The 24,490-nt window shown below is 39.9% G+C and overlaps 2 protein-coding genes and 2 long non-coding RNA genes across 5 annotated transcripts; 3 read left to right on the forward strand and 1 right to left on the reverse strand.

Annotated features, from left to right (window-relative positions):
* Nucleotides 1-2,749: 2,749 nt before the first annotated feature.
* LOC141798854 (uncharacterized) lies at nt 2,750-4,422 on the forward strand. The gene is made up of 4 exons (XR_012599199.1): nt 2,750-2,879; nt 3,004-3,043; nt 4,033-4,160; nt 4,335-4,422. It is a non-coding gene; the product is annotated as an uncharacterized LOC141798854 (long non-coding RNA).
* A 12-nt stretch (nt 4,423-4,434) lies between these two features.
* On the forward strand, nt 4,435-5,198 carry LOC141798855 (uncharacterized). Its single transcript, XR_012599200.1, has 3 exons — nt 4,435-4,496; nt 4,809-4,843; nt 5,128-5,198. It is a non-coding gene; the product is annotated as an uncharacterized LOC141798855 (long non-coding RNA).
* A 3,636-nt stretch (nt 5,199-8,834) lies between these two features.
* ttc34 (tetratricopeptide repeat domain 34) lies at nt 8,835-17,175 on the forward strand. 2 transcript variants are annotated; one of them, XM_074682319.1, is made up of 9 exons: nt 8,842-8,911; nt 8,995-9,164; nt 11,241-13,018; nt 13,187-13,409; nt 14,253-14,445; nt 14,835-15,001; nt 15,234-15,507; nt 15,666-15,880; nt 16,258-17,175. In XM_074682319.1, the coding sequence occupies exons 3-9, from the start codon at nt 11,304-11,306 to the stop codon at nt 16,801-16,803; spliced, it is 3,333 nt and encodes a 1,110-aa protein (XP_074538420.1). In that variant the 5' UTR covers nt 8,842-8,911; nt 8,995-9,164; nt 11,241-11,303; the 3' UTR covers nt 16,804-17,175. The 2 variants fall into 2 exon arrangements, with proteins under 2 accessions (XP_074538419.1, XP_074538420.1); XM_074682318.1 differs by having other exon boundaries at nt 8,835-9,164.
* A 31-nt stretch (nt 17,176-17,206) lies between these two features.
* On the reverse strand, nt 17,207-24,222 carry alas2 (aminolevulinate, delta-, synthase 2). Its single transcript, XM_074682320.1, has 10 exons — nt 24,133-24,222; nt 22,247-22,595; nt 22,060-22,155; nt 21,740-21,962; nt 21,319-21,503; nt 20,890-21,069; nt 19,988-20,152; nt 18,515-18,783; nt 17,898-18,060; nt 17,207-17,571 (listed from the first exon to the last, which is right to left on the reverse strand). The coding sequence occupies exons 2-10, from the start codon at nt 22,575-22,577 to the stop codon at nt 17,408-17,410; spliced, it is 1,776 nt and encodes a 591-aa protein (XP_074538421.1). The 5' UTR covers nt 22,578-22,595; nt 24,133-24,222; the 3' UTR covers nt 17,207-17,407.
* Nucleotides 24,223-24,490: the final 268 nt, after the last annotated feature.

Below are 24,490 nucleotides of genomic sequence, written 5' to 3' on the forward strand. Positions count from 1 at the left end.
TTTGATTACATCTGATTTCAGTGAAAAGGGAAAATTTATTTTGAAAAATTATGTTGTATGAAAGTTGAATCTAGACTTTTGTGAAAGTTTCATTGTCAAAAATAGACCATATGACTAGTTTACATAACTTGTTGTGACTTATTATGACTGACATGTAGATTGTTGTGTAGTTGTTTACACTGTAAAAGGCAGAGTTGGGTTTTCTAAGTCTTTGAACGGAGAAGCGGGATTTTATGTTCTGAGGGTTTTTTTTTTTTTTTCAAAATCCATACCCATCTGCCTGTTAGGTGGTTAATTTTACCAGCTTTGATTGATCCATAAATTTTAGTTTCAGCTCCAGTCCTGTTACTTCAGGACAAAAATACAATGAAGCCTTTTATACGAGTGCACCACCTTGATATTAAACCCCCTCCACCTACAGCATCTGACTCATACGTGTAATCATCACCAAAGAGGGGAGACCAAATGCATGGAACGGAGGAACCCATGCATAAACACAGACACCTTGTGTTGTGTCACTGTCTGTGAGAGGAGATCTAACAGATATCACCGTTTCCTGTTTCTGGAAACATTTCTCCGAAGACTCCAAAGAACTGACACAGTGACACGCAAACATGCAAAACACACACACACACACACACATAGAAGGGCATACACTCACACTTCCTTTAATGCTTTTTTTTGGCTCAGTTTAAGTGTGAAATTGTTGATAGTTCGAAGCCAGAAAGCTTCTTCCTGTTGGTGAACTCAGTGATGTTCTCGCCTGGTGACACACGGCTGTGATCTGTCGTCTGTTTTCCCAACACTCAGACTCTCCCCTAACTACCACACAGAATTCTCCACCAGCATGTATTTGGTAAGTAATCCTTTTCAGCAAATTTGTTTTACTTTAAATAAGTTTCTATGTCACATTTAAAAAAAATGATTCTCCTGTCACAGTCATGCTATTGTGAATGACATTAAAACTTATACCTGGATGTTTGCTTTAGATGTGAGTGCTGCTGAGTAAAGAAGTACAACTTCACTCCTGTGGTTCTTCATGTTAGCGTAACTGCTCAGCATGTTGCTTAATATAAGTTCTTCAGGATTAAACACCCTGGTCATTGTTTTTTTTTTTTTTTTTTTTAAAGCAGGCAGTGTCTTGCTAAATGCTTTGGTCTGCTGAATGTCATTAAAACTGTATTGATTTCCTAAAAGTCAGTGGGCCACAGAACTCTCAAAACGTAAATCTGTAATGGGGAATGAACCCCCTTCCTTTTTTGTGGTTACTTTGTGGTTAGTGCCATCACTGAATATACCGAAACACTGAAAAATGAAAGTGTATCAAGGGCTCTTCAGTGATGCGCTGCTACTGTTTAGAAGAACGCAGCAGGAGACTATTTGATAAGAGGCAAATCGGTAAAACTGTTTTCAGAAATGGATGGGGACTGTTTGGTCCAAGCACCTGCTCAGAGTTATTGATGTAAGACTTTGACATGAGAATTGTGGATATTTATGTGAACATCTAAAACACTATGATTTAAAGAATGCTGGGTATTAAAGGTGTATAAGAATGACAGGAGTATATGTGTCTGATGAGTTGTATGAGCCATATTCCTACCCCAGTGGTGCTTTTGTAATGGCCTCTGTGGTTTTAAAAGGTTGGGCTGATTTATGTGCATTCTCCTATTTACATGTTATTTCACGTCAAACCGCATCTTTTTTTGTTTTCACACAGATTCTTGCCTTTCTTTTTGGACTGAGTTATGGTGTGTACACAGGAAAAACCCATAGTGCATGTTATAGTACGTGTCCACCTGGTAAGTCATAGCAACTGTTTGCATGCACTAAGAAAACCTAGTACTATTGACTTAAGGGAAATTTGTCACATTCTCTCAATCCATTTTTCTGCTCTTTTCTTTAGGGTATCATAAAACAGATAACTGTGCTGAATTCGGGAAACCACACAGATGTGAAAAATGTACGGGGAACACGTACACAGAAATACCAAACAACTTATCAAAGTGCATCAGGTGTTCACATTGTCATGGTGGGTATCTTGCTGTTGCTCTGGTTGGGTCTTTTTTTTTTAAAAAAGAGGCTCTTTGTTTTGGACATTTCTAGCAACATATTAAATTTTAGTTCAACCCAAAAATATTTGGATTGCATAATAATTTCAAGTTATATAAATAACCATACATGAATTTAGTTGGGGATGCCCCGACTTGATCCTCGTATCAGGTATCAGCTGGAAAGGATCAGTCTGAATTTGACACAAAGGCTTAACTATGATTTAGTCTACAGGGTATAAAACTTTTCAGTTAAATAGTCTTTCTGTAAGTTCTGAAGCATTGTTTTAACCAAACTGCTGTTAAACATTTAAGTACTTATAGTTTAAATAAATATCAGCTTCAGTTATTCTATATGTACTCATATTACCAAAAACATTACCAACCTTATCTCACAGTAGGGCATGCAGATTGTCATTTAACACTGGTATCGTATCAGTATCGGTATTGGTTGATACCCAAAGCTCAGGTATTGGTACTGGGACCAGAAAAGTTGGATCAGTGTATCCCTAAATACAGTCATGCTTTTGTGAGTTGGCACTCAGCTCTTTTTGAAAACTTGATAGATTAAATTTTTTTCTTTTGTCTGTGTGTGGAGTATATAGAGAACTAAATGGCTAAAATCTATAAATGATTCTTTAAATTTCTGTTTTTATCTGAATACTATTGTAACAGAAACACTGTCCAACAATTTTTCCTCAGGTCACGAGGAAGAAATAAAAGCATGCCGCTATAACAGTAATAGAAAATGTGACTGTCCAAAGGGACAGTACTACTACGGTGACAGTGCCAATTCTGACTGCCGACCATGCCCTTTGAAAGACTGCAAAGGTAGGAGAAGTCAGGGGAAGTACTGATAACCATTTTCTCTCTCCATGCTGACACTGAAATTCCACTTTATGAAAACCGACTACTGACATAAGTAAGATTTTAATCTTCACATTTATCTTTTCAGAGACGGGTGATCATCTTGATTGCAAAAGGAAGTGTAAAAGGTATGAAATCAGTCAGGGCAACAAACTAAAAACAACATGCATTTGGATTATTTCTGAATGGACTCAGAGCTCTGGCAAAAATCCGAAAAATATTGGAGAAAGCAGCAGCTACAGGAGATAGCTTTAGAGCTGGGCATTCATCCCTGCACTTTGTAGCATCAAACAGTCATCCTTAACATCTCTCTGTCTTTTAACCTTTCCTTAGCTGCTGTTTTGACTTTATTTTATAATTCTAGTCTTTTTACTTTTAACTTTGGATGTGAAGTTGGCATGTGGGCAAACAAGCCTGACAGAGGGGCTGTGATCTCATCAGTCAAATGGAGGAAACTTCACTCATTCTGCAGAAATTTATGTTCTTCCCTTCTGTGTGAACTTCTGAGTTCTTGTGGTTTGACTGGGGCACTGCACTATCTGTGCCGAGAGGCTGCAGGTGTTAAAAGTGTTGACCTGAAGAAGCTTCAGTCAGGTTGAGTTACTGTTAGCGTAGCCCTACTGATAGACAATTGTTACTTTGCATAAGGAATTTGGCCTGTTTTTACTTTTACTAGATCACTTAAAGGATTGGTTTACAATTTTTACAGTGAAACAAGCAAAAAAAAAAAAAAAAAAAAAAAAGGGGGACCCATTGAAACAACGTACTTCCTGTTAGGATTCTTTAGTAGCTTGTAAAAAATAAATAAATAAATAAATAAATAAATAAATAAATAGATTATCTTCAATTTGTAATGTATTTGACCCTGAGCAAAAAGTATTTGAATGAATATTTGAACAAAACATTCAACTGAACCCATCTGAGCCAGGCCAATCCCTAGTCTCTAAGTTTCTCTGCTTTTGTGCTTAATTGCCCCTCTACTACACCAAGGCAAAATGAATGAATGTATGAATGAAAAATGCAGATGCAACCTTGTTTCAAGACTGAAATGACCTTTTAATACATGGTTCAATGTGCTTCTACCGTCATTCGTACTAGTTTGTTCTTTTTCTTTCAGCTTCATTTCAACAATGAATTCCGTCAAAGATCCACCCACACCTAATACAAGACCGTCAACTGCATTACCAGCTTCAACCAAGCCTAAATCCTCAAACGGCCCTGCAGTGGATCAACTTACACAACCTTGTGAGTTAGAAAGGCTGGGTACCTAAACAAGTTTATTACGGATGGACTGTGGTTTTGTATTTTTTATTCTTAACTTTTATTTTTTTGAGCCTGAAGTGTCTTGGTGTTCACATGAGCAGACCCTGATTGTTTCCCCTTGCTGCTGGACTGATGTCAGTGTTTCCCTGTTGACAGCAATGCACTGGTTTTACCTGGTGGCAGTTGCCATTGTGACTTTGTTGGTGCTTTCCTGGCTCCTACTCCTAAACAGGAACCCTCTGAGATACCTTGCCTGTTGTCCCTGCTCTGGCACCAACAAAGACCTGGAGTTACCCGTTGAGGACCTCAAATTTGAAGGTAACCAAAGAGCAGAGAGTAACTAAGAACATTCACTAAACTCAACTTCACTCAACTTTGAGTTACAGTAACTTACATGTCCTGCAAACTGGTAGCTTTAAATACACTTTGCTGTTGAAACTTCTATCAATATTATCAGTCTTCACGTTTTAAATATGAGGTTAACTGCAAACCAAAGAACGTTGAACTAGTGAATTAAGTATTTCCACCAAATATTTTCTCTAAAATTCATCTGACTTTCTTTTTGCACGCCTCTCAATCAAATATGACAAGATGGAAGCTTACTGATAACATCTGCTTTTCTTCTCACAGAAAACAGTCATCAAGGCTGTAGCCCAACCACAGTGGTAAGTATGAAGGCCTGTGCAGTTTCTGTTCTGCATTGATATTCTATGCATCTTGACAGGAGCTTTCCTGTAGGTAGATAGTCAGGGGACAGATAAAATGATAAGCATGCAAAGGTGACAGCAATGTTCGTCACTATTTGTGGTTGAATTAAGCTAGAGTTGGAATGAATTAGAAACATGGTTTTCTGGTATTTCAGAAAGGCTAATGCATTTCACCCTTTGACACTTCAAAAAGCTGTTTACATTAGTGATATTTACCTCACCGTCTTGTTTGTTCTGCTAAGACACTCACTGTACCTGAGAACGCTCCCTTGATGCCTCTGAGTCAGAGTCCAACCACAGAAATTCATCCTGTACCAGCTCACGTCAGTCCTCTGGAGCTAGACACTGAACGGAAAGGTGAGTTTCACTTCTCGGTGTCATTTGATGACACAACTGGTAAACATGGAACTGGTTCTAAATACATTAAGACTTTGTTGTTTTTCAGTGGCACAGGTGTGGATGCTTAAAGGTTTATGTGGTAGTTCATTATTATTGATATTTGTCCAAAACCGTTCTTTAGATTATGCATGTAAGAGGTAGATTTTAAAAGTGACCTTATGAATTTGAATAATTCTAAGATACAAAACTAATAGAGCATGATATGACATATCAAGGGTGCAGTGTGTGTCACTGTCCATTTCTGAAGTGATGGTGGCCTTCAAGGACAAAAAGACCCAGTGATGCATGATGATCCTGCATTTTTCAAGGTTTTTTAATCAAAAGCATCTATAAGTGACTTTGAGTACAACCACCACCCTCTCCCTCTTAAACTTCAACTGGAAGTTTGTCTGTTAGTAATGTTGCATCAGCTAAATATGGAAAAGTAGGAAGAAAAAGATCATGAAGGTGACACTTAACCTCATCTGATTACAACTGTGGTGTAATATCTTCAGCTGCAGCCTGTTCATCTTTGTTTGTTCAGCAAACTAGTTATCATGATCAGCCCTGGGCTCAAAGGTAGGAGGTGGAAGCTGTGAATCAAAACACCATCACCTTCTTTTCTTTTTTTCTTTCTTAGCATCAGATAACATGTTGATTTCTGTGTGAATATAAAAATAAGATAATGATGTGTACAACTAAACAGTTAATTTTTGTGTCTGGTTACATAATTTTAGAACAGCTTTGTAATGAGGAACTTCTACATATGTTTACACCTTTTATTATTTGAAGTGTAAAATGTGCCAGTTATCATACTTACATTTGAGTCTTGTTGACTTTAATCAGTCTTTCAATCATTTTATAGAGTGAAATGACCTCACGGTTGTGTGGTATTTTAGAGAAGTCCGATTTTAGAGTTGGTATTTTCATGTGATTTGTTAACAGTCAGAAAGACAGAGGATAACAGCACAAATCTGTACTCCCATTGCTGAGCTCAGAGCCGCTTTCTGTATTTTGATATTTACAGTTGCCAACAACAAATCAAAGGACATAATATATAGAGGCTGCACATTGAATTTTGGGGAAAATTTGTAACATAAAAAACTCCCAGGCAGAAAAGATTTATCTATATGTGGTTAAGCATGAGCACAATGGGTGGGTGATAGTTTTTCAAATGACCTAGTTTCCCACCTCCAGTACCCTCTGATGTGTGTGATCCTCTCTTTACAGCTTCAAGACAAGATGAAGAATCAGAACGCTGGCCCGCCATCGTCCTTTATGCTATTATCAAGGAGGTGCCCCTGCGTAGGTGGAAGGAGTTTTTACGTCTGCTCTTAGTGCCGGATCAGCAGCTGGAGCGGGTGGAGCTAGAGGCTGGTTTCAGTATTGGTTCTATAGAGAAGCAGTACCAGATGCTGAGGCTGTGGAGCCAGCGCCCCTCTGCAAACCTGAGTGATGTCTTCTCGGTCTTGCACTACATGAATTTATCAGGTTGTGCTCAGCTGTTACAGGAAAGCTTGGAGAATCTGCAGCACAGGACATGACCGAAGCAAGACAGAAATCTGGTTTAACTGCACAATACAGGAAATGTAAGGTTGCATCTGCAGTGCACAAGTGCCACACAGTCATTCAAAAAGATCATCAGTGCCTGAACCTTGGACGCCAAAGCTGAAGACCAGAAACCTCCAGTTTCTGAGAAACACATTACAAACCATACTGTTGATGTGGATCTTTAAAAAAAACCTTTTTAAAATGTATGCTACAATCCAGTTTAGATTACTAGGCTGATGACACTGTTACTAGCTGACATTGTGTTTTCTACATATTCTTATCTAATTAACTCATACTGAGTATGTCACCATTCTTTACTTGGGCTTCTTTTCAGTCATGTTTATTTTTTCTAAATGAGCTTTTGCAATGTAGAGTTTGCAGTCCAAGCAATGAACATTGTAGGGTAAGCAGCAGAACAGGAGCTTGAATCATCATGTGGTGCATTTAACAACAACAACAACAGGTTGACTTTTAGGAAAACATTACGGCCAGTTACACTCAATCCTGTAATCGAGGTAGAGAAGAACAATGTAAAAAAGGGAAATCCCCGTCATGCTTCAGAACACTTTAAAGCAATGACTCATCTTTGTCTCTTTAAGGCCAGCAGTAGCAAGGATTTACAGTTGCATTGTGTTTACTGTGTTTTTGTTTGTGAGTTATACACAGGGAGTGCTAAACAGAAAAAAAACAGTTAAAATACATTTTTTTTCTTTTTCTTAAGAAAGACTAAGCAAATACTCTTCTCCATGTTGAGTATTGATTAAGATGTGTGAACGTTTTAGTGTGCATCTATGATGTTTAAGCAGTGGTGCTGCAGATCATTTAAAACACTCATCTCATTTGAGATGAAACACTGTTGAACAAAACTAGCCTCTGAGTTTTGTTGTGCACCCTCGCAGAAGAGAAAAGAGAAATCCCCACAGGACGTCAGATTTTCAGTTTACTGCAAATAAATGGTGTCAGTGTGCAGTTGGCTGGGTTTTTCCTAACCACACATATTCCATCCAAAGTAATGATTTCCTGTAGTGGGGTTGGGGTATCTCACTTTGAGATTTTTATGTATGTCAGTTCAATTACTGACAGTGAAAGAGTTGGATATTGTAAATATTTAAGTTTATCGTTTAATTTTTATTTTTCTAAAAATCTGGGGCCATACTTTTGGTTCTTTTGACATATGTGTGTGAATGGGTGTATGTATTTTAGATGATCATTTTTGTTTTTTTTTTGTATTGCTTATGAAGTCACCTATGTAAGATAAATCAATATGACATTGAACTGTGAAACTGAGGCAAAGTAATATTGTCATTATACATCATGCTGTAAATAAATCCCTGACCACATGGTGGGAGTATTAACTGAGTTGTATCTGCAGTGGCTGGTGAGAACTCTGAAGCACAGGATTTCATTCAAAAAAGTGTGTTTGCATGGTGCTTAGAGCTTATTCTTGAGGATCTCATGAATTGCAAATTCAGTGTCACCTCAATGAGCAGCTGTCCTGGGCACCATTGTTGATCAACCCTGGATCACAAAGCACCACAGACAACTATCTTATCAACCATATAAAACTGTAATATGTCAAAGTAGCTAAATTTCACTGAATGTACTCATTTTTCTAAATTCACTCAAATGTAACATGATTGCAACACCTAATTCCTCATTTTCGATGCCTTCCTTTGTTCGCACATATGAAAAAGAAAAAATATAGGTTAAAACGATTTTCTGAAAAGATTTGATTCCTTATTGGTTGTGCTGTTGTGCAGACACTTACTGTAGGCAACAGGGATAAACGCTGTAAGCACTAATGCTTCTGCTAGCATGTCTACTGGGCAGCGAAGGACGCTGCCTTTTTTGCAATTTCTGACATATTTCGCTCTCATTTTACACTTCCTGTAAGCACTAGCGTCAACTTCTGCCCGAGTAAACGTCAGGGAACCGATTTTATCGTCCCTGTCACTGTGGTGTTGTGGTATTTCCAGGGGAGCTAGTGGTAATGGTTTCCATTGGCAACCGGACCTGTGCTCACGAGGACACTATCTCGCGCATCTGGACAGCCCCGTTCCGAGGACAGTGCGAGGAGTTGCTGTGAAGATACCTGCGGTTGGTTTGTCGCTGCGCTAAATATGAAAAACTTACGCCTTTTGAAAAGTTAGAAAAAACTTATGGTGAACTTTTGTTGTTAGAGCACGCAGCGTTTCCCTGGCAACTCTGTGCCTCCGCGCTATTGAGTTACCAAGATGGGGCCCATTTTTTTCCAGGATATTCAGCAACACAAAGTGAACAGACGAAGGATTTAGCTCGGTTTTGATCAAGTTTTGGTTGGCTCTAATGTTGGAAACTGTGGAAGCAGCAGGTAGGTAAACCATAAGGAGGCACCCCTCTCATTTACATGTTCGTATTCGTGTCTCTATGTACGTTTTCGGCATAGTGGTAATAAACTCAGCATAACCCGACCGTCTGTTAATTTACATGTAACAAAACTTCACTTGCCTTTGTGAAGAAATACTAGCATGTCAAAGCATGATATATATATATATATATATATATATATATATATATATATATATATATATATATATATATATATATATATATATATATATATAAACGTTTAGTACAAAATGCAGGCTCCTTAGATGTCAACAAAGTAGCACTATAAGTGCCAATGCAGATTCATTTCTTGTTTTTGCATGACTGATGCAGAGAAGTCTTGGATAATGTGTCTTTTAAACAAGCACTTAAATTGTCCTGGCAGACAGGGTTAGTGCTCACTGGGTCATTGCTGTTGCAGGGGCGTATCCATGAGGTGGCTATGCACAGAAATATGATTGGCCACCCTAGAATCCTGGGCCCATATTTGCAACGCATCTTAAGACTAAAAGTAGCTCTTTGTGACGTCAGTCTTCGAAAAATCTTTGAAGTCTTCGAATTCGAAGATTTTTCTTAGAATTTTTCCTCTGTAAGATAAAAGTTGTTTACAAAATGTCTTATGAGTGTACAATTCTTTGCTTGGAAGAGAGCCCAAACAACATGATTTTCCCTCCGGGGATCAATAAAGTATATCTTATCTTATCTTATCTTAAGCCTTGAAGAGAGCTCCTAAGACAGAAAAACTGTTAGGAGGAGGGAGGATGACTTTTAAGAAGCCCAAGAGTGGCCACTCATATTGGTGTTGGACTTTCCACACACATTAAAACAGTTTCTGCCTCCTGACTCAGCTGTTTAGCTGCTGATCCATCCCATAAACAGTCAAGTAAAGGAGCATAAAAAAATTATATAACTTTCTCTTTTTTATCCGTTTCGTTTGTCGCTTTGGTTGTTCTGATGAATCAAACTGCTTTTTAAAAGGACGCCAGTAATCACAGGAAGTGCTGACAGTTGAGTCTGCATCCACCATTAAAATCAGACACATTACCATCAGTAAACAGAACAATAAGAAGCTCACTATATTTAGCAAGGGAATGGAGTACGTTCAAACATTTTGAAGTAATTGATTTAATTTAGCCAAGTTTCATCATTATGACATAAAATTAATGTCACGATTACTTATACAGTCCAAGTTATGCGATATGTTGATTTTACATTGATTGATTTTATCTGTTCATTAGGAGTGCTCTTTTTTTCCTAATCTTTTTCCCTTTCTGTAACAGCCAATCACAGCTTTTAGGAGACTGTGTCTTACCCATTAACAGGGTCAACCAAACCTCCTCACTTAGATAAAAGTTTCTGTTCCCCCCTTGCTCAGAGCTGCTCTCAGAAACTTCCTGAAACACTCTTAAGCATAGACTCCTTGCTAGGAATTTTTAGGCTAAGTTAGAAGCTCTCTGAAAGGACTCTGAAGAAGCTTTGTGAATATGGGCCCTGGACTATAATTGGTTATTAGAGCCAGGTTTTTATTTTTTATTTTTTATTTTTATTTTATTTTATTTTTTATTTTATTTATTTATTTATTTATTTATTTATTTATTTATTTATTTATTTATTTATTTATTTTATTTTTATTTATTCATTTATTTATTTATTTTTATTTATTTATTTATTTGGGGGGGGGGGGGATTTGTTGCATTAACCTCTTACTGCCTGAATTATTTTAACAATTATAAAAATAAATTGTTTTTACATGTTTTTGCACTCTTACTGATTTTCAATTAAGTGGGGGTTATATATTTGAGTATATAGACATAGTTTTAATAGTTCAAACTAAGTTATATTAAATATATAGACATGAGAAGTTCATCCCCTGACCAATATATTGTGACATAGTGGATCTGTTGCGATCTTTGGTAAGTGCAGAATACGAATCGATAGGTGATAATGAGATACAATGGTCATTTCAGCTGCCTCATGACCTGATAGGGTATGTCGCAAATTTGCATCAACAGGTATCAAGGGGTTAAGTTGCATTTCCTTGTCCCCTTTAAATCCTCAGGTGAGACTAATGGTGATATCCTTGTGAGCTCTTGAAGAAATAAAGAGGGCCAGCCGTCCGACCATGACTGCTGTGGTCCAACCTGGGGTAAATTTTTTCAAGCTGTGTGAAGAGGGGGACAAATTCCTTGAGGCTGGAGAGCTGGTAAGGGCTACCGCTCTCTACATGTCTGCCTTTAGGACTCATGCTGCCCCTACTGTGTCCCACATGCGGACATTGAAGTCCAGCCTGGGTGGAGTAATCTCTACTCTAGAAAGCTGGCTTGATTGTTATGGGGACAACCAGCCTGCTGAAGGTCTTAACAAGGGTCTTGTAGCAGTGTTTCTGTCCACACTGTGCCCTAACAACCTGTCAGCCACCATTTTCAAAATGGAGTCTCTCCTTCAGAGCGGTGGGCAAAGCTGTGAGGAGATTTTCGCTCGTTGCACTGCTCTTCTTGCAGGAAAGCAAAACCATCACCTGGAAGGATCAACTTGCATTGTATTGGAGATAACTCGAGCCCTGGCCTGCTTGTTCTCAGAGCAGAGCAGTGACAAGGGGCTGAAGCTTTACCTCAGAGCTTACCTGAGCAATAAATCTGAAACTACCGCACTCATTCAAAGCAGACAAGCTCAGCACTTCCCTAAAATAGTGGAAGCTTTTAAAAACCAACTGCAGCAAACCCATTCCTCCCTGGTGTTTGGCACTGATGACAGAGAATCAGCAAAGACTAATGAAAAGCTGAACGGAGAGTCTTTTTGTACAATCATGGAGTTTTTATCGGCCATCTCACCTGGTGACAGAGACGTGCGGGAACTCAAAGCAGCATATTTGTTTTCAACTGGTAGATTTGTGGACAGTGCAGAGATGTACTCTGCCCTTCTGCATCATGGTCATCATCAGAAAACTCCAGAGACAATTGAAGACGAGCCATTTAAAGATGTTCCTGAAAAGAAGGCCAAGCTCTTAACTAGTCGAGCAGCTGCCTACTTGTCATCAGGTGGAAGGACTGTGGAGGCATGCAGAGACCTGGGGGAGGCGTTTGAAACTCATCCTGCTACTGCCAGGAACTGTTTCCAAAAGTTATTCACTGATCTTGGCACGGGAATGGCTGCTCGCAACCATCTCCGTCAGCAGGCGGAGAGGGGCCTGACGGATTACAGAGAAAGGGTCCTCCTTCGTCCAGACCTTCGATCAACTCAAGGCGTTGAACTCCTGGATCCTGTTATCACTCAGTTGCGAACTCTGTGCCATCTGGAGCCCGATGGGGGAGGCAGAGAGCTGCGGGTGCGACTAGCAGACTGTCTTCTCCTCAGAGGGGAACACAAAGAGGCCCTCTCTATCTGCAGCCAGCTAGCTGCTGCTCAAGGCCAGCAGAGCTATCAAAACACAGTGCAGGTTCTCCGTGGATACGCTCAACTTCTCTCTGATGAACACAGGGGGGCGTTAGAGGACTTCCAGTCCGTGATTGAACATAATGCCCCCCACCCATCCAGCTGTGTGCGGGCACTGTGTGGCAGGGGCCTCCTGCGCATGATGGGCGGCTTATACTACCTCACAGCTCTGGACTACATCACTGCCAGCAGGCTGCAGCCTCAGGAAACAGCACTGACTGTTCGCTGCTTGGTGCCATGGAACTACCGAGGGCTGCTGGTCACTGTCTTACTGGAGCAGGGACGGGTCATGCTGGAGGGGACAGAAGAGCAGGAATCCAAGCCCTGTGCCCGTGAGGACTCCCAGCAGCACCAGCAGGGACAACAGCTACAGGCCTCATCAAAGAGGGACAACCAGAGATCAGGGTATGAAGTTTATATCACATTTTATTAAACAATCTTTTACTGGAAGATTTCTCAAGCTGTCACAGGGTGAAAATCTCTGGTATAAATTCTAAACGTGTGAATTAAAAATGTGTTTATATTCATGGTTGTTCTTATAACTCTGAAAATATGTTTTTTTTTTTTTGTTAGGACTCCTGCTGGGGTTCACTCCCTGGCTCTGCTATTAATGGAGCTCCTGCCTGGAACTGATGGGTCTCAGATCCTAGCAGCAGACGCCTTGTACCAGCTTGGCCGGGTGGAGGAGGCATATCGGTTATTGCTATCCATAGGGTCCACCAGTCCCCGGGCCCCAGTACTGGCTCGTCTTGCTCTGCTGCAGCTACACAGGGGCTTCTTATACGACACCAATCAGGTGCGTCCTCACAGTCTAAGGCCATGTCCACACGTAGCCGGGTGTCTGGGAAACCGCATTTATCTTTCAACGTTAAGGCCTGTCATCCACACAAAAACGCAGTTTTAAGTCGCTGAAAACTGTTATCTGAAAACTCTGACCAAAGTGAAGATTTTGGAAAACTCTGGTTTCATGGTTTTGTGTAGACCCTGAGAAATGGAGTTTTCCATTCTCATATGTTACAGCTGAATGACGTGGCTCATCCTGATTGGCTGGCACAGGTTTTACATCTGAAAAAAGACCCACTGCTAAATACTGGTTTGGCATGCTTCAAGCTGCTTTTAATGGCGGATTTCCCCGCTGCGTGTGGATGAAAGTATTTCTAAAAAATTAATGGGGGGGGGGGGGGGGGGTATTTGTTTTTGAAGATACCCGGCTATGTGTGTACAAGGCCTAAGGTTATGATAGTTAATAAAAACTAATGAAAAACAAAAACAGTTGGCGAAAGTTTTTTTTCTGTTGTTTTTTAACGAAATGAAAATAAAAATGAGGCATTACAAAAAAATACATAACTAACAAACTGTTAACAAAACAAACTAAAATAAACTTAAAGAGAAACCATGTTAAGTTCTTGACTTTCTCAAACAGTCCCATCAGTATTTTTGGACTGCTAAGAGAAGGGTGACATAAAATCATGCTTGTTGGAATGAATGTTATTACTGAATCATTGAGTGTCGCAATAGAGTGAACACCAGTAAACATTCACTTGATGCTGCAATTGAAGCAGCAAATTTCCTTTGAATTAAAGAATTAAAAACATTCCTATAATCTAAAATGACATTAACTTTTCTGTTTTCTGTGCAGCTGCTGAAAAAGCTCATTCAGTGCGGTGACACATGCTGCTTGCGCCCCCTGCTGGCAGTGGCACAGCAGAAGGATCGAGCACTGTTGCAGGGTCACTGTCACTCCGCTGCCAAACGCATCCTGGAGGGCAGACGAGAGGAGAGCGCTGTCAGGGAGGCTGTGGCTTATCTGTCTATTGCTATCATGGCCTCTGGTGATTAAAACTCAACTGACAGATGTGGATATTTATTATGTATGCAATCACTGTTTGTTCATAAATCATCTATAGAAAAACTCAGTCTTGATTGGAGGAACTTTCAGAATGATAAAATATTGAGAATGATATATGTTTTTTTACATGTTTGGCTAGAACAAAACAGAGAATTGTATCTTTTCATAGCAGCAGGTTGACTGGATCTTATCTAAGACAGCCAGTCTGAGTAGAAACCAAGCCACAGTTGAACTATTTTACTAAAATCCATGTAGGCTCATTATAACTCTTTGGGTTAGTGCTAGTTAATATGTAGTTATGGTGTTCAGTAAACAGAAAAATGGAAGTGATCTAAATATATTCACACTAATCATGTAGATGTGTTGTTGTAGGTGGCGAGGCAGCAGATTCTTTGCTGGAGAGAGCAAGGTGTTATGCCCTGCTGGGCCAAAGAAAGACTGCTATCTTTGATTTCAGTGCCATTTTGAAGGAGAATCCAAAACATGTCCAGGCACTCTGTGGGAGAGGTTTCACCCATCTCATGCTGAACCAACAAAAGGTATTCTTTTCACTCTCTTTTGTTTTATGACCATCCAGATCTGATGCCTCAGCTCTTAGAGATGGGTATTTGTGGGTCACAGAATGTTGAGAATTTTATTTTTTTATTAAATCTTTATTTTTCCCAATACAACAGCTATGTTGTTCCAAAAATGCATGGCATGATTGTGTACAGTTTCCATGCTAGCTTGTATTGGAAGAATTTAAACATTCAAAATCTTTTTCTTTTTTAGGAATGCACTCACGATGTCCTGGCAGCACTTCAGATAAACTCAGACATAGCAACAAAGGACATCCTGTCGCTCAAGGACAAGGCTCGGAAGCTGGTCTGTGATTGGCTGCACCAGTTTTGTCGAACCAATCTTTCAGACATCCTGGTTTCTCATTCTGTTCCCTGCCATGAAGAGCAGCTCAGAGAGGCTTTTATTATTGGTGGAGCTCTAATGAGGACTGACTGCAGAGACCCCAGGTGGCACCTCCTCTATGTGGACACACTTTTAGCCAAAGGTGAGATGAGAATTAGCAGGATCCTTAATGCCACCGGAGATAATCCTCCTTGGACATCTTGGTTCAGCCTGTTCCCACTTTGATTTAAAGGCTATTGTACCAGGTGCTTCCAGTTTACAGTTATCCCTCTTCCTGCTATTGTGGTTCATCTGCTCCAGGTGAAGTGGAGGCAGCGGCTGCTCATCTGTGCCAGGTGTTTGGCCAGGAGCCAAGAGATGCAGTTGCTCAGGCCAGGCTGGGAGTGGTGGAGGCCTGGCAGCAGAACTACTGCAGCGCGGCTCACAGGCTCAGCAAACTGACAGAAAGAGATTCATCCAGTCTGGACTTTCTGCTGGCCCTGATGCCAGTCAGTCAGCGAAAACGCACTGCACAGGTAAGCTCAAGGCAGGCTGCCTCAGTCCAGTACAGCGTGAGAGCCACTAACATGTCTTTTTTGTCTATGCCCTGCACTTTTCATACCAACATCAGGAAATAATTGGGATTTTTCTAATGTAATTGTATGAAAAATAATTCATATACCCATAACTCTTTTATCCTGTGTAGAAGGCAATGTAGCCAAGTTGGCTGAGCACAGAGACTGACGAGGTCATGATACCAAATCCTTTTCCTCTTATTTCTGTTGTTTCTCAGTCTCACCCAACCTGACTTCCTCTTTAGCCTTGTGTTTATTATATGGATCATTTCTTGATTTGCGTGCATTACAGTTTGATGTTAATGATACTTTGACTCGAATTGCTCGTCCTGTTACAGGCAGCAGCTCGTGAGGCCAGCATGGTGTCATCCAGTGGCCACTGGGATCAGACTCTCACTCTCCTGAATGTGGCAGTTCAAGCAACCGGCAATCACAGACCTCAGTATCTTCGTCAGCGAGCCGCCTGCCTAGCTCAACTTGGCTTACATGAGCGGGCTGTTATTGACCTGGACAGAGTTATCCAGAGACACGGCGGAGCTGACTCCAGCTGTTCAGATGAACCTCACGTCTGGGCTGAGGACCTGTGTCGACGTGGCCGCAGCTTGGTGCTCTGCTCCAAAGAAGGACCAGCTCTGGAGGACTTCACTCAGGCCCTAGAGCTCCATAGGGACCAGACCATCCAGTGTGTGGAGGCTGGTTTAGGGAGGCTGCGTTTGGCTGAGTGCTTCCTGCGGGGGGCGCTGCAGCACTATGGAGAGCAGCAGCTCTGTAAAGCCTGGACATTCGTTGAGTGTGGACTTGTAATGGACAGTGAGAACGCAGAGCTGCGCAGGCTGAGGGCCAAGGTGAAACGAGAGGTGGCCAGTCCCTGTAATGTGAACTAGTTCTGAAAGTGAGGATCACAAATGAGCTCCAGCTGAGGTCACATATTATTATCATGCAAGTGCCTACACAACTTTAACTGCTGTCGGCTTATCCTCATATTTTCAGGACGCTACATTGTTTTTTCACTGGTTCTTCAGGCCAGATTATTTTTACAACCTCAATCCAAGTTTAACACCAGTATGAGTGCAGGTGAAGATTTTTATTAGATATAATTTTTAATGCTGTGAATTTACTTAATGAACCACTCTACCATGATAGTTTATATATTTATCAACTAAAGTGTAAGAAAAAAAGACTTATGGTCAAATGATGTTATCAAAGAAAAGACACAGAATGAATTAAAATTGTTTATTCCAAATAATCACACCAAGATTAGAATTATGAGAAAGTGCCCATGTGCAGGTTTTTATGCTCTCAAAATTAAGAAGGCACATTTTATATCAACATACCAATGACAGCAACCACAATATAGTAAGCATAAATACACAGAAAAACAGACTGAAACACTGGATCTAAACTGCACCTAAAGTGGGGCCTTGTGAATTAAACTGGTGTGGAAATATATCTTAATCTGTTTATTGTCAACTTCTGTTTGGATGGTAGTTATGCAGACACAGTTATATATTGTGGTTCCATGTTGCCAAAGTAGGACTTCTCCCACTCACTCATGAGGTCAAAGTGCAGTGGGCGGTCACAGAAGGTGCAGGAAGCTGTCGCTGGGCTGTTGAGCAGTAGTCCTGCTTCCTGCCACACCTCCACCAGTTTCTCTGTGAATTGAACACACCGATCAATAAGAATGCACAATGAAATACTAATATTCACTTCTGTTGTACTTCTATGAATCAAATGTTATTTCTCTCACCTTCTACCTATGATTACAGAGTTTTGCTGCTTAGCAGAACATTTTAAGGATCTTTGTGGAGCAATGTCATTGTGACTGCATTGCGGTGTATTGTAACAAGTGGATGCCAAGATACTCATATGATTACAAACAAGCACAAATCACTTGTACCCACCACTGTCCCCACTTAAATTGATTAAACCACTACTAAAAGAACTCTGACCTAATTTCTGTGAAGATCTCTGCACTCACCCACAAAGTACTCCATCATGGCTGGGTTGTGATGAGGAGATGGAGCCAAACGCAGCAGCTCTTCACCACGAGGCACTGTGGGGTAGTTAATGGCCTGGACATAGATGTTGTGTCTCTCCAGGAGTGTGTCACACACCTTTGTGTTCAGTTCAGCATTACCCACCTACAAAATGAATGATGAGAGGGGACATGAGCCCACCAGAGGATGCAGGTTTCAGTACAGAGACTCTAAGACCATTACTGTGACACAGCTTGTTCTTTGGGGGCTTTATTATTTGAGTTCTGAGCAATAATCATAAGATGCACTACAAGACAAAACATTTATTCAGGTTTTAAACATTTAAATGTGAGTTGAATTAAGTGTGACCTATAAATGCTTCACCTTTAAAATAAACGGTTAATACAATACACCAAATGGTTTTGTGAAAGCTGTTATGTTATAAAAGAAAACTAATCAAACAATGGAATATGCAGCACTTTGTTTCTAATTATAAGAAAAAGATGTGACATTGATAGTTGTAAGGCAAACTAATACTTCTAATACTAACTTAGATTAGTCAAATGAGGATTTTCTATAGTAAGACAGTGGAGGCAGCAGCACCTATAGACCATCATACCTGTACTGGGATGATGTGACTGGGACAGTTAACCACAGGTAGACCTTTATCCATCAGCAGCTGCCTCATGTGTTTGACATTCCTCTGGTGAGCTCTGCGCAGACCCTGTCCCTCCGGACTCTTCAGAACCCGAACAGACTCGAGAGCCCCAGCCAGGACCATTGGAGGCAAAGCAGTGGTGAAGATAAAGCCAGCTGCAAAGGAGCGCACTGTGTCCACCAGGGCGGCGCTGCTGGCGATGTAACCTCCAACACAGCCGAAGGCTTTTCCTGGAGCAGAAACAGACGATGGAGGTTATGTGAGGTGAGGGGTAGAAAATACTCAGAGGGAGGAAGTGAGTTAAATCAAAGGAAAACTTGTTAAAAAGTATTTTTTTTCTTTATTTAATGCACCAAAATTGGAATTACACATTTCATGGAGAAAACATAAAATATGAACTTTCACAAGTTTAACTACAAGACAGCCTTAAAGAAACAACACCTACTTCTCCTACAGCAATATTATACAATAAAACAATATAATAATAATAATAATAATAATAATAATAATAATAATAACAATAATAATAATAATAATAATAATGCTGTTTAATAACAGTAACTAATAGAATACTTCCCCAATCTAAAATAATAATTCAATTTTTTTTTGTTTAAATTACTTTAAATTAGTCATGCTTAATCTTAATTTCTAGAGTTTGAAATATTAATTTTCCTTAAGTTTTCTGATTGTTTAATTGATTAAGGGATATGAAGATATCTGAAAAAAAGGTCTTGGACCATACCACCATTTTGATGAAACTAAGAAATTATAACCTTTTTATTGTCAGAAATAATTGCACCACCTTACTGTATCAAAATAAATTCTAAATTAGTGCAATTTTATACTCATGTGAACTCCTAAGGCGTGCCTGCCAGTGACTCCTTATTTAACCCCACACAGCACTAACTCCCTGGTGAGGGTTTTATCAGAGCGACCATTAAAGGGGTAGAGCTGTCACCCAGCTGATAAAGCTCTGTTTCCTGTAAATAGACTTCACCTCGCCCTTGCCCTTATTTACCACCAGTGAGAAATACTTTGCTTTTTTTTTCCTAGGCACTGCTGCAGAGTCAGCAATATGACAGTGTCAGTTTGAGTTCTTGTCAAAAAGTGATTTTTTTCCAGGGAGAGGCATTGAAGGCGTATCGAGCTTGATCAGAGGTATTGCTGCTGTGTTGGCAATTTGACAATGTCAGTTAAAGTCCTTGTTGTAAGTTTTTCTGAGAAGAGGCCAATTAATCTGTGACCGTTGGAGTCCGTTTGCCATGCCCTTTGTGGTCAGCAGTGGACGATACCAACAGGAGATTTATGTTGCAATTACAGGCTTGAGGATGGCTTTTGTATCTTTTATGCATAAGATGTTTTATCATACCTTCCATAATTGAGGCGAAAATAGACAAAACAGCAGGAAAAAGAGGATTTCTCTCTAATACTCACCTAAGGTCCCAGAAACAATGTCGAGCTTGTGCATAACATTGTCCCTCTCTCCTACTCCTGCTCCATGAGCTCCATACAGACCCACAGCGTGAACCTCATCAACAAACGTCAGAGCTCCGTAACGATGAGCTACATCACACAGCTCTTCAAGGGGACAGATGCCTCCTGAGGACCACACAAAATAGGGTAGCATGATTAGAGCTGTGCATTTAGGGTGAGCAGATGGAAATCTGTACTGCAGATGTCAGCAGTGTGATCATGATATGTACTTTGTTATGAAAATATATGTGGTGAGTTACTGTTTGTAAATCTGTCTGTAATACACCTAAAACATTTATACCAAAACAACATTCTGTTTTCTGTTGCCTTCTTCTTCCACTGAGATACAGTCACAGCCTCCATTCATTCAGTCTGTGCTTTATGGAGCTGTCAACAGTGTAATACCACACAGAGAAATAGAGCTGAGGGAGGAAAACTTTCCTCCCACATCAGACAGTGATATATAATGGGTGGAAAAGACTGAATATCAGCAGATTATAAAGCTATAAATACCCCAAGCTGGCTTTCTTTTTTATCAATTATTAGCTTTCTATATGCTAAGTGGTTGACTATTTATAAGAAGTAAGGATTTTTTCTTTTCATCAGTTTTCTATAATGTTTTCCTGGATTTATCAGCCTGCAGATAGTTTTTTTTTTTTTTCATACTAAAGCTTCTGTGGCACATAAGTCAATTCAATTGACTGATCATCTGGGTTTTTGTAGCATCAAATCTATTCTAAAAAGTATATTAACATTGAACAAGAGATTCTTAACCACATTTCTGCACATTAAAAGTAAAAACATTTCACTAAATAGATGTTATTTTCAAAGAATTAACTTGTGCAACAGATTAATGTACTCACCATCCATTGAATGCACGGTCTCAAAGGCAACGATTTTAGGTGTCTTTGGGTCTGAGCGCTGCAGCAGCTCCTCCAGGTGTCGGCTGTCATTGTGGCGGAAGATGAAGCGCTTGGCTCCACTGTTCCTGATGCCCTGAATCATTGATGCGTGGTTCCCTGCATCAGAGTAAATCTCGCAACCTGTGCGCCACAGTAAACACACCGTGAAACCAGTGGAGATGACTTCCCTTTAAATCATATCAGCTCTGATCACACCTTTCACCATGAAGGGTGGATGAAAATGTATTTTTTGGCTCGAGAGAATAATAAAAGATCATTTAAAGCATATGACTGTCAAAATGTGACATCATTCTTATCAAACCATGTTCGTAGCTCTTTCCCTAAATCTTAACAAAAGCAAAGGCTCAGAGGTCACATGTCAGTATTTACCTGGGAGCATCTTTGCCAGAGTAAAGAGGGTGGAGTCATTGGCCACAAAGCAGGAGGAGAAGACAAGTGCTGCGTCTTTCTGGTGCAGCTGAGCCAGCTCCTTCTCCAGGGACACATGGAAGTTACTGGTGCCTGAAATGTTCCTGGTCCCTCCTGCTCCTGCACCGTGTCTGTCAAGAGCACCTCTGAGAATATCCACAACAAAAATTAGCCACACATCAAACAAATCTTTAATATGACCTACTTTCAGTTTGCTGATTCACTCTGAAACATCAAAGCATTGGTTCTTGAAGTGAAAACCCATAATGTAAAATCTTGCATGGTGGGTAAGAAAATTACCTTAACTAGAATGTATAGATATATTATTTAAAGTAAGCTCATGTACACCACTTTTAAAACTTCATTCTTCTGACTCATTCACCTGATTGCCCCGAGGACCCGAGGGTGCCGACTCATTCCCAGATAATCATTGCTGCACCACACAGACACCTGGGAGCCCTCTCGTCCAGAGATGGAGTAATCCTCGGCAAAAGGGAAGACGTCAGTGCTCCTGTTTACAGTCTTGAAGACCCTGTACGTGTGGTCCTTCTTCTTCTCGGCAATCTTCTCCATGAAGAAGCTGTCATAGTCGTAGCTTGGGCCCACTGTGAGGAAAACATTCAACAGAGTATCATGCGTCACACCGCTATAATACAAACATGACGTGTGTATTGCTTGGATTCATTGTGCTGTGAAACATACTCATGCTGTCTTTGAGGAGGTGGGTGACTGGGCTGGCCTGAGCAGAATTTGGGAAGATTGGTGTCTTCAAACCCTTGAACAGAGAGCTGATGAAACCTGTGAAAAAAAGGAGTGTTTCGTCATCAGGATTAGGATTTAGATTGTTTTTGTGTTTAACATTTTATAAATTGGTCTCCTTCCTCCTCACCTTCTCTGACATCCTCCTGTACTTCAGGACTGGCTTTGACCATCCCAAGCTGAGAGGTGACAAAAGGGCAGTCCTTGGAAACTGACACAGCCACCTGTGTAGCTGTTTGAGCGTACAGCCGCCGCTGGTCCTCCGTTGGAAGCTGGTGACTCTTTGTTTGGGAGGGTGAGACACCCAGCTTGGCCTGCAGAGAGCCTGGGCCACTCACGCTGATCTGGCGAGCGATGATGGGACATTGATCGGCCAGTGACAGCAAGGCAGCTCCTGTTCCCCTCAACGCAGGCTTGGGAACAGACTTGAGGAAAGGGCAGTGGTGGAGGAAGGCAGCCATTTTTCTGATGTTCTGAGTCTGATTAAAGATAGAATATTTTACTCCACAATGTTTTCAAGTCAAATGCTATCCAGCCTGTTCTCTCAAATACAAACTTGATATGTTTCAGGAAGTGTTAAAAACATCTTTAAACCTTAACAGTCATTTAACAATTACATGTGAGATCACCAAATTGTGAGATTAAGGTGTCTTGGTACCGGCTAAACTCAAAGCACAAGTTCATGCAATAAAATTCCTTGTAAGTTTCACAGATAAGCAAGCTTAAAGAGGCTTCAAGTTTGCAGGTTAGTGCAGTGCAGCTAGTAGTGGGTGCCTCTGGGTGCAGCAGGTTGCTGCTGCTTATCTTTCCTCTGCAGACACCCAAGTGCGGCACTGACAGACGTCATCAGCTGTGGCTGATTGCTGCAGCATCTATCGAATCCTCCATTAAACACTGCAGGGATGTATACTCATTTTTGGTTATTTCTATAATCGGGGTCCATGTGAAGCCAAGAGGACACATTTTAAGTGGGGTTGTAGATAAAAAGTCGTTCATATGATGGAAATATGATACATATAATGACTCTGTGACTGCTGATGAACACCTGTGTGTAGTTTAGTTTGTTCAGAGAGGCTGTCCGTATCCATTCTGTCATAATCTCCTGTGGTCAGCAGATAAGAGGAATTCTTAGGACTGTGGCTTTGTCTTGTGGTTAGACGCTATCTATACATCAGGGTCTGTAACCACAATGAGCATGTCAAATATGTTTTTCTAACCTAAGCTTTTGTTTTTGTTGTTGGTAACATCATTAAACTTTTAATCACATGCCAGAAACACATATCTATGATACAGCAACAGGCTGAAATTTTTTTTTTCTAACTGATAAAACTGAGTCATTCATTACTGAATTCGTGTTTGGAGATAGATATAGCACATTTGAATACACTCTGATAAAGAAAAACAGCAGTTAACATGACCATAATACTGTTTCAATTATTACTCACAATACTACCATAACAATACAACTTTCTTGTTTCACAAGTTAATGCAACTCTTACAACCTCTTTTGATAAAATGATGCAATTTTGAGTGACACAAAAAATTAGAAAAATATTCATTTTGTTGACTGCTGATTTTTTTTGTGTGCATAAAAATGACCAAATGGCAATAATAACATCACAACAACAACAACAACAACAACGATGATCACGACAATAATAATAAAAATAATAATAATAGTAATAAAAATGAAAATAAAAATAATAATAATATTAATAACAACAAAATTATTAATAATAAAATCAATACTATAATAATAATAATAATAGTAATAATAATAATAATAATAATAATAAAAAGAAGAAGAAGAAAATAATAATAATAATAATAATAGTAATAATAATAATAATAATAATAATAATAATAATAATAATAATAATAATAATAATAATAATGTAAAAAAACATTAACAATTTAACAAAAATTATCATAATAAATGTGTTGTTATTTAAAAAAAATTGAGTTATGAAAAAAAAGAGAAAGAAGCAAATTTCAGTCAAAAAGGAAGGAGCTCACCTGTTGACCTGCACTGAGGACGAACTTCCACACAGCAAATAGTCAGATGTTAGAAAGTGCCAGAACTCTAGGTCTGAAGTTGAAGTGTATTATGCAATCAACCTCCCACCCCACCCCCAAGGAGGTCTCACTCTTTCTCTCCCCCTCCTGTATGTGTGTGTGTGTGTGTGTGTGCGCGCATATGGGTGCAAACTAATGATAGGAGTCCACTGAAACTGTCGAATTCTTCTTAGTAGATAATTTACCTCATAAGTCGACATTGAAAACAAAGTATGTTTACACTTGTTACATCTGAAGAAAGTAGGAGATTAAAATAAAACCCTGTTTCGAAAGAACTGAGTCACACTGTGTCAAATGT

This window comes from Halichoeres trimaculatus, unplaced genomic scaffold (genome assembly GCF_033239565.1).
Source record: "Halichoeres trimaculatus isolate MK-OKI-2021-1 unplaced genomic scaffold, fHalTri1.1 fHalTri1_scaffold_11, whole genome shotgun sequence".
In the NCBI taxonomy this organism is placed as follows: domain Eukaryota; kingdom Metazoa; phylum Chordata; class Actinopteri; order Labriformes; family Labridae; genus Halichoeres; species Halichoeres trimaculatus.